The sequence below is a fragment of the Orbicella faveolata genome, unplaced genomic scaffold, assembly GCF_042242905.1.
Source record: "Orbicella faveolata isolate gen_17 unplaced genomic scaffold, um_ofav_v1 contig_34, whole genome shotgun sequence".
Lineage (NCBI taxonomy): Eukaryota > Metazoa > Cnidaria > Anthozoa > Scleractinia > Merulinidae > Orbicella > Orbicella faveolata.
The window spans coordinates 27,247,202-27,257,500 of NW_028301563.1; the positions used below are offsets into that span (position 1 = coordinate 27,247,202).

General features: G+C 38.6%; 3 protein-coding genes across 3 annotated transcripts in view; 2 read left to right on the forward strand and 1 right to left on the reverse strand.

Moving 5' to 3' along the window:
* Positions 1 to 10,299, forward strand: part of LOC149105547 (solute carrier family 35 member F3-like) — an 89,927-nt gene that overhangs the window by 40,000 nt on the left and 39,628 nt on the right. The gene's annotated exons all lie outside the window — the stretch shown is intronic.
* On the forward strand, positions 2,468 to 4,261 carry LOC149105553 (uncharacterized). Its single transcript, XM_089270718.1, has 2 exons — positions 2,468 to 2,610; positions 3,275 to 4,261. Exons 1-2 carry the CDS (start codon positions 2,602 to 2,604, stop codon positions 3,578 to 3,580), a joined length of 315 nt encoding a protein of 104 aa, XP_089126844.1. The 5' UTR covers positions 2,468 to 2,601; the 3' UTR covers positions 3,581 to 4,261.
* Positions 8,770 to 10,299, reverse strand: part of LOC110055426 (uncharacterized) — an 11,791-nt gene continuing 10,261 nt past the window's right edge. Inside the window, exon 6 of the mRNA XM_089270671.1 lies at positions 8,770 to 10,002. Coding sequence (XP_089126797.1) covers positions 9,328 to 10,002 — 675 coding nt within the window. The 3' untranslated portion in view covers positions 8,770 to 9,327. The remainder of the gene's footprint in view (positions 10,003 to 10,299) is intronic.

Here is a 10,299-nt window from a genome sequence, read left to right on the forward strand (position 1 = left end):
GGGGGGACTGCAGCCCTTCTCTGCCCCCCCCCCACCCCCCCTAAATCAGCCCATGGTTTACAGTACATACAAGAGAAGATTTAAAATCTAAAATTTAACATTTTTCAGGAGGAATTTGTTTGCATGTCTACATGAAGTTATCTAACCAGTTCATTCTGTTTGTTCAGAGAGGTTAAATCAGGTTTACAAATAATAAAGTACTTCTCTCAGAGGCGTAGGTTACATCGATTTGAGGCGGGCTTATATGGGGCAGCCTCCAAGTTACTTTGACAATAAATCAAAGTTCAAAGTCACTTGAAAGATTTTAAAGCAAGCTGCCCCATATAACCCCACTTCAAATCGATTTAACCTATGTCTATGGGAGAAGTACCTTGTAAACCTGAGTTAGCCTCTTTGAATAAATGGAATGAACTGATAACTTCATGTAGACACGCAAACAAATTCCTCCTGAAAAATGTTAAATTTTAGATTTTAAATCTTCTCTTGTATTTCAATAATAACAGAGTTTATTTGTAATTTCCAACTTTCCTTTGTTTTGTAAAAGCATTTGCTTATTGTAGCTATCACATTTCCAATGGTCACTTGTGTATTTCAAATCAGTGTAATGATGTAAATTCCCATTTGGCAAATTTTATCTGGTGAGTACTGCACACACGTTGTGTAGTACAAAACCAAATAGTAATAAAATGTTAAGTCAAATCTACATTTGATCAGTTTGTCATCTGTTATTTTATATATACATTATATTAAGGTACATGTAAACCCTGTTCCACTGATGACCACTACATATTTCAAGACAATTTGCTATAGTAATGTCAAACTACAGTGGAACTTTGATATAATGAAGTGCCAAGGAATTGGCATTTTTAGTATGTTTACTATAACGGGGTTTCGTTGTTTCAAGGTTCTTTTCCGTATAGTCTGCTATTACTAGGGCCATGAAAATCGTTCGTTATACTGAGGACCTTGTTATATAGAGGTTTGTTCAATCGAGGTTCCACTGTACTAACCATATTCCTTATTGTAAGTATTGAAAATTGAGTTTTATTACTCATTTAGGTTATTAGCCTAAGGAGGAATTTGTTTGCATGTCTACATGAAGTTATCTAATCAGTTCATTCTGTTTGTTCAGAGTGGCTATTAGCCCATCATTTCAGGTTAAGAGCTGAAAATTCAGAACAATATTGAATTTGATACTCAAATTTCGATTGGATTAATCAATGCATAAAAAGTTTACACCACATCTAGCAAAAAAATGAAAGGCTTCTAGAACTTGCCTACCTTTGTCAGTGCAAAATGAAACATAATCTGTAACCTTGAACATTTTTGCTTGAATCGGTTTGATGTTTTCAAGTCCACAAGCTCTGGCCCTCGCAGCCTTTCATACTTTGTTTACACTGTAAACTTGATTAATGTGTAACACAACTCTCTCCTCTCTCAAAGGCATCTTAAGTATGTTTTTGCATGCATTAGAAACCCAGGTGCTTACAGTGTAGCTTTCCAAATGTGATAAAACCTTTTGGTCATCAATCCTGTCAACACTTAGGGCTGGTTCACACTTTGACATAAGCATAAACATAAGCATAAGAAAAATATGTGTGAACCGGAGTTACATAAGCAAAATTGAAAACCAAAATAATCCTGACTTGATTAGAAGACCAACATCACACTAACATTAGGGGCTATAACTTAAAAAACACATGACTGTATATTCAGAAATGAAAAGATCATGGTCAAGACGAATTCCCCTCAACATTCGAGCAGTAAGTGCAAAAATTAATTACTAGAGAACTACTCATAGCATGGTAATATTTTGAACATTATTTGAAACAGCTTACTTAAATTCACTTATCCAAGTGACCCCCTGTGATTAAATTCTCAGGCATTCTTGAGAAAATGAATGTCAAACCTCGTAAAGTAATGTTAAAAAGAGGTGCCATTTTGTTTTGAACTGACATGAAGCATCTTTGTAATTGTAATATGGATAGTGTCAAATTCAATTTCCCCTCCTGGGGTCAGCCTGGGAGCTTAAGTATTCATACCTCCTTGTTAACTGTATTGAAAATGTTACTGTGATTAGAGTAATATTTTGGTAACTTAATTTTTGCACTTATTGCTGGAATGTTCAGCGGAAATGTTTTCCCACGCTTGATGCCGGTTGCATGTGTTTGCCCTGAGTTCTGATTCGTTTAAATCTGTTTTGATTGGCCAGACAGCGAGTGACCACTTTATTATATGCCAATCAGTTTTACGACACTCATTAGCAATTGAAAATTGCTGTATATTTGCAAACCTTCATAATTTCATATCGACCATTTATTAAACCCTTTGAATCAAAAGATTGTTAACAACAACACAACAAATGCAAGAAATTGTTAAGTGGAAATGTCTTTTCTACACACCCCTACAAATAGTGATTATTGTTCTAAACTCATTTGATACAAACCAGTTCAGTCTAAATATTTTTTAAAAGGATACTTATTGTGCTTTTTTATATTAGATGCCATTTCTCAGAACTTTGCATCGTGTAAGAATAAACGAAGACAAGAACAAAGTGGGACATATGAGAGGTACCAGCAGGACCAGAAGAGAAGGCAAAGGATGAAAAGGGTATGGATCTCCCTTATTTCGCTGACAAATTACTAGACCCTTTCACTGCTATTATTCCACCAAAAACTACAAGTTGCTCCTTTGGTTATTTCAAGCGATGACATCACAAAAGGGGTAAAAAGGTGAAGTACTGGTATACACGAAATCAGCTAAGATAACATAACTAGTTAAGTGCACACTCAGCTGCCAGCTGGATAGTTTGGCATTTTTCTATTTCCACCAGATTATGATATGGGTGTCTGCTGACTGCCTGAGTGTCTCATGTGCCACTCTGTGCTTATTGTGATCAGAACAGAAAAATTTACAGCAAGTGCGAGAGATTTTGAAAATTGCTTGTATTTTACAACTTTTTTTTCCAGGAATAGGGTTAACAAACAATAATATTATGAAGACTTAATCCTTTTATTCGTGATAAAGGTTCTGAGGTTGTTAATATTACAACACATACATGTATGACTCCTTATGGCTGTCTTTTTTTGTATAACGTGTAAAATTGACACCAGAAAATCTTAGTATATGTGCAGTTGCATCTAAAAAACCGTGATAAACCACCTTGCAGAATGAGTATGCGCAGTATGTAATACAGTAACCATCAAGTTATGATTTGCTTGAATATAGAACATTTACTAACTTTAATATATATAAATTTATCAACTCCTTTTAGAAGCTTGACAGAAGACTGAAAGTGGTCAGAGAAGAGGAAAGGAGTGGTCAAATGTACGAGGCTCTGCATATAGGCCTAATCTCTTCAGATGAGTCTGACGCAGAGGGCGATGCTCTGGCCACCAGACCTCTAATCTGGAGGACAGATGATGTAAGCAAGTATTTTCGACTACTTGATGAGCGTTGGAAGGCAGGCATAACGTCCCAACAAAAAAGGCAGTCTGTGAGCCGGATTCTTGGTCTTCCTAGTGAAAGAACCACAACTGGAGTCCCACAACATTTGCTTTGGGCTGTGCGTGCTGATTAAAGGGCAGTATAATTTTATTTAAGGGCCTTATGCAAAATTGAAAAAAAATTGTGTCTCTTCTGGCATGCAGACCAGCTATTCAAATCAGTATTGGCGTAAAAAGAGAGAGAATTTTAATTGATTTCATCCAGTTTCATGGTTTTTGCATAAACCCTTCATTTAATTACTTTAATGACATTTTTCTGTCAAATTGTTTGCTTGTTTGCTAGTTGAAAAGTTTAACACTGTAAAAAGCCTGTTATTTGATGAAGTTGGCTACTGGCTTATTAAGACATGCAACGCAAATTAGAATTTTTGCTATAAAAGCTAAGCAGGTTTTACTTTCATCTAGCTTTTGTGACCACCATCCAGGTCATTTATCAGAATCTTATTTTTAAGAGCAATACATTGCGAGTGGTATTAACTGGACAAAATGATACACCGTTTTCTAAGAAAGATAGGCTGAATGTTCTTGTTGGGTGGGTGATTGTGCGCCTCTCAAATAGATATTTTTAAATAATATTCCCTTAAAGGGTCAAGTGAAAGAACTTTCTTGCTAAACCATGTATGGTTATAATTTGTTTGTTAGAGTGGGAAAACACAGTTAAAATTACCCTCGTATTTTATGTGAATAATTGTACATCTGTAGATAGTAAACAGCGCTACACAATTTTAAATAAATCTTATTTTTAGAATTAGCAATACCTCTTGTTTTTGCTGTTTTGACTGGGAAAGGGAATGAGCTTTAGTCCCCTGAACATTGGTAGCCAGCGGGTCTTGGGACTGTAGAAAGATCAAAAGAATCTCGAACACGGGATGGGAGTGAGCGAACAATGCCGGCCGATGCGCACTGAAAAACACCCGAATACAGCGTCCCAGGAAATGCAAGAAAACGCGAGGAAAACGTTGGAATTCGTGCAATTTTCCACCCATTAACTGAACGGTAAACGCCAGGGAACAAGCGTTTTCTTGAATTCACCGCAACTCACTGTCCCAGAAAATATAAGAAAATTCCTGCGAACACAGGAAGACAACGGATATTTTCCAAAAGTTCATCGAACGGTGAACATTGGAAAACAAGCGTTTTCTTGAGTTCACGCGCGTTTGCCATCAGGGAAAATGCGAGAAAAGCACAAGAAAACTTCTGAAAACGCAGGAACACACAATAATTTCCGTGCGTTTACCGAACGGTGAACGCTGGAAAACATGCGTTTTCTTGAATTCCCTTGAATTCGCCGTCTCGGAAAATACAAGAAAACAGGAGAAAACTTCTGTGAACGCGGGAAAGCACTATGCTTTCCGTACGTTAACCGAGCAGTGAGTTCTGGTAAACAGTGTGTTTTCCGAAATTTCACGGCATTTGCCGTTCCGGAAAACAAGGAAAAACGCCGGTTTTCAATTGTTAACCACGGATGAACGTAAAGTTTTACACCGGGAAAACATCTGTTAACACAGGCAAACAAGACATTCGCCAAGTGTTAACAGACCGGTAAATTCCAGAAAACAGGCGTTTTCCGGCGTTCACCGTAATGGTAAACTACCGGATAATGGAACGAATACTCAAATTCCCCGACAGCAAAACAACTGGAAAATCTTGGATTTTCCGATTGGTGAATACCAGTAAATGTAAGCAAATGCCACGTTTTGCGTAAATTCACCGCGCGTTTTCTAAAAGGTAAACGCCACTTTTTTTGCCGTGTTACTCATTGTCAAGTTGAAAACCTTTTGCCCTATTGTAGTGTACTGTACCTTATTAAATCTAGAGGATATGTAACAGTGGATGAGACAATCCCAGCCAGTGCCCCCGCTATTAGTCGCAGTATTGGGCGTTGTTCTCTGGGGTCCTCAGGGATTTTCAGTTGCTGACAAGTCATCAATAAAAACAACCACAAGCTCAGCCATTTAAGATTATCATGAAATTATGAAGCAAGCTCTACTATGGCATAAGAGCAAAAATGAAATGAAGAAAGAAACAGGGTCATGGAGTAGGGGGGGGAGGAGGAAGAAAGGTCGCCTAAAACACTTGACGTTTTTGTGTGAATAAACTAATGGGATGCAGGCTACAATTCATTAATTTTTTTATTAAAAAATGTATACATGGTTACAATGAGAATATAATAGCGGAGCTCCATACTCATATGGGAAAGAAAAGGAAACCCATGAATGGATTTTCTCATGGTTTTCGTGGCTAGCGGTATTGCTCGTGGGCGCGTACGCACGACGACGACGAAGACGGCGGCGGCGGAGTTGCCCAACATGGCGGCCATACTCCATGCCAGCTAATAGGTTGACAGAGAAATGCACCCTCGGTTTGTAGGGAAAGAATGCCATTTTTCTTGGCGGGATTTTGAAAGAAAAGAAAACTCATTTCTATTTGTTATGTCGACAAACGATAGCGGACGTTGATCTAATGTTTTTAAGATACGGTTGCACTGAAGCAAAAAAACAGAAAGCAAGAATTAACAGGCAAAGAGGTAGCGAAGAAGATCGCGGCAAAAAGCGGGCCAGCGCTGGGGAAGGAGGCGAAACGGTACTGAACAATGCCGTGAATTATAGCGAGTCAATGGCTAGAGAAAGGAGGTGAAATAATACCGAACAATGCCGTGAACGAAAGCTAACGAGGGCTATAGAAAGGAGGCGAAAGTACCCGACAGATTGACTCAGAAGACTGCAGAACTTTCCAAGTATGTTTAAAAATTCGCGGGACGTGATGCTGTGCAGCCCTGAAAGAAAAGTCACATGATTTGGTCAGGTGATGAGGAAGAGAAATCAAACGTTCCTGAGTGTTAGAGAAGTTAGAGAACAGTAGACATGGCGGAAAAAAGTGGTTGACTCGTTGATCTATCGAAAAGATTAGTTCAGTTCAGTCTTCACAACTTTTGCTGCAAGTTATTGCCTGCCAGGAAGATTTACACTGGCCGAACTGAATTGCCGACTTGCGGTAAGTGACTTTTGTTGTGGCGTTTGCTATGAAAATTAACAAGTTGCCTCGGCGATGTAAGCTTATTTTCAATTGGAATCCTGGTAAAGTCTTCCTTATTTGAAGCCATGCTGTGAGACATTTTATAAATTACATCGTTTTAATTTTGCTCATCTCTAAACAATAACACGTGAGTCGCTTTGTGGAGGTTGTTGTAAGTTGTAAACAAGTTAAGTTTTCTGTCGATTTTCGTCGTCAACTTAAGCTTATAACCTCATGTCTAAAAACAAACTTAACCAAAACCGTATTTGGAAACACGGCCGGGCGAGTTTTGAAGTTTTCTCTGTGTTAGTTGGCACAGCCGCCTCGTAGAAGACTAAAATTTCTTCTTCTGTTGTTGAAAACCAAGAAAGGTATGAACCATTTTAAGCCGAAGCGAACAGGATTTGCTAAATTTACTTTTGACGTTCCAATGTGAATATTTGCATATTGTGATTACAAAGTATGGAGATTTCCTCGTTTGTTAGCTCAATTTATTTGGTTTAATTGCGAAATGCTTGGGTGAATTCCCAGGTTAATTTGTTTGAAGACTGGTAAAGCTACCGCCGATAAAATTACTGCAAAGCTACTTGTAAATTAAGCCGTCGGCAAAAATACACTCTGTAATCTTCAAATTTAAGCGCGAATAATTAAAACTTTAACACTGCAAACTTAAACGAATTTTCTTTATCCTTTCTTTTATTCGGTCACCTTTCATTGAGAAGGGATTTGCTGTTGATACTCAAATGTAGTGATATGCATATTGTGTTTATAATGTAGATTTCCTCGTTTTATTTTGTTATCTGTCCTATTAGCTAGCATGGAGTATGGCCACCATGTTGGGCAACTCCGCCGCCGCCGCCGTCGTCGTCGTCGTGCGTACGCGCCCACGAGCAATACCGCTAACCATGAAAACCATGAGAAAATCCATTCATGGGTTTCCTTTTCTTTCCCACATGAGTATGGAGCTCCGCTTGGCAGCCCTTCGGGCCGCCGGAGCTCCGCTATAACGTAAATAATACACACATTCCAAAAAAATAAGGTTTTTTACTTACTCTTTAGCACTTCCATTTCGTTCTTGTGGTCTGTTGTCTGCAGTGATTCGGTCTCAACGCGGGTTTCCAATTTCGAAATTCGCAGTTCATTCAACTCTGTTTTCCTGTTGATCGATTCCATTCCCAAAAACAGCGCAACAATCAACGACAACGAAATAAAGGACAGAAACGCAGAACCTTTGTGAAGAACGTCGCCACATTTGTTTGGGGAGTTTTTGTTTGCTTCCATGAGATCTCGGTTCTCAATAACAGCTGAAAGAGTTTTACGAACAAGCTCGACTGTCGTATTCGCTGTAGGTTTTCTGAAGCAGTTGTTTTATGTTCCTGTATACGGGACATGCCAAGCTACAGCGAAACCGTCATCAGTTCATCTGTCATCGTTTGGAAGAAACTTTGACCTTTCAGTGTTGGCACGAATATTTTTGTTTTCATAACACGAGCATCGATATCCTGAGAATCTTATAACTATGGTTCATTTTAAAAATAATACTAAGACGTCTTTCTTATAATACTGCTTAGCCCGTGAAAGGTTCCCAGCGATGGTCAAAAACAAAATAGGCTAGTAAAGCGATGCGAAGAGTGTGAAAACAAGTCCCCCTTCGATAACCCAACCGGGAACTTTATCACAAGATAAATACTGCTATGCAACTGTAGTTATTTGACGCTTTGATTTAGTGGATTAAGGTTGGGTGGAGAGGGGGCAGTTCCTAACTCTTTACCCCCACCCCCTATCTCGTCTGCTAATTCAATAATAAGCAGTAAATAAGTTTGGGTAAATAAATGGTGACGAGTAAAATGATGTAAAATCAGGAAATAACTTTACTTGCCTTTTGTCAAAATCCTAATCTAATTATTTTGATTTTGACAAAACGCAAAGGGAAATTTTTTCCTAATTTCATGAGCAGTATTCCATTTGATAGCCTTGTAATATAATGGGTGGCAAATTACGCTCATAATCGTGGAGTTTCGACTTGTTTTACTGTATCGTGTCAACATTGCCACATCAATTTTGTAATTTCACATGAGAAATGATAACTTACTAAAGCTGAAATTTCGCGCCTAAATCGAGATCTGGGGTAATTTTGTCACTCAGTGTATTATGCAATGCAAGGCCACGCGCCAACGTTGTAATTGCTTATTACGTTGGACAAGGAACCACGCTAACAAGGAAGTAAAATCACATTTACCAAGAGAGATGATCTTCCATTGTATTTATTTAACATACGCGATCGCAATAAATTTACAACAAAGAAAAAATAATAACTTTAGAAAAACCCAACCAATAGAAAAAAATACTGAAAATATCAGTTTGAGTCTGTCTGTGTAACTGATTGACTGACACAGCACAATAAAACTTCTTGACTGAATGTAAAATAAGGAACGTATTTCAATGAAATACGCAATGAAGTATCCACAACTGAATATTACAATTACAAAATGAATACACGAAGTATACTGAGATTATAAAACATTTGCAGGTTAAGATCGTCGAAATACTTTAATTTTATGTGTAACGGAACGATCAGTGGCTAATCCCTTTCTCCCCCACCCCCCTCCCCTTCTCAACTCCTCCTTCCTTCTTATTAAAAAGAAGTGTTAGACATATTAAATGTAACTGAATTAATTTTGTCAAATCTTTGCTAATGTTGGTAATGAGAACTTGGCACGACATTAATCTTAAAACAAGAAATTTAAAGTTCAAGAATAATCTGGAACGTAACTTTCTTGAAGATGTAGCTTGTGATTAGTCCTACTCAACGAATCCACAGATTTAACGAGTAGGACAGGGATGGAGTAGAACGCCTCATTGCATCATAACCAAAGTCATATTCAATGTTGTTTGAAGATTCCCCCGTGGAATCAGAGTCAATGAATGATGCCTTGTTAGCCTCGGTTATTCCAATCCCGTGATCAGCACGTGGACAACGACCGCCTCCTCCACCAATCATCATCACTGATCCATCACCATTACCCCAGTCACACCAGAAGCCGATGTTGTTGGCGCTTTGGATGTCTCCACTACACTCAGCCTGTTGAAACCCGTCTGTTGAGTTGTACCGACCGCCATATTGAACTGTGCAGCTTCCCAGGCACTGGTCACTGGCCCAAACTTTACCATTTCTAAAGTCGCCATAGCTTGTGATTTTTGATCGGAATGTTTGTCCAGCCAAACAGTTACCTGTGGTCTGTAACAAAGGAGTGTGGCTGGGGTCATCACTGCGCGTGATCTTAAACTCTCTGCCACTAACTAACCAAAACGCAGGTGAGATCATGTCAGAGTTAATGGATGGATCTGTTGTTGTTCCCATGGCAACATCTTGATCATACCACCAGAGTCCGTCGTCACGCATCCAGTTCATGTTGTCGTTATTTGAGAATCGAGCAATAAGAGTCCATCCTTCGACCTCTGACGTCATATCACAGTATACCTATAATCAAAAAGCAATCAGTTTAATGTTTGAGACTGATGCTTCTGCTTGGGAAACTGGTGAACATCATCAGTTTTTTTTGTTGTTGTTGTTTTGCTTTTTTTTTCCTGCAGTAAATTGGTTTTACAGATTACAACTGGGTTTGTTTACGCAACCCTTGTCACTGAATCGGCTCGCGTGCCGTCTACTAATGATTTGTTAAAAAATATCGGCAACGAGCGAGTAACTCATCATAACTCAGAGAGTAGACAAAGAAAGATGTATTAAAGAGCACATTTTTTCGAACTACTTTATGTT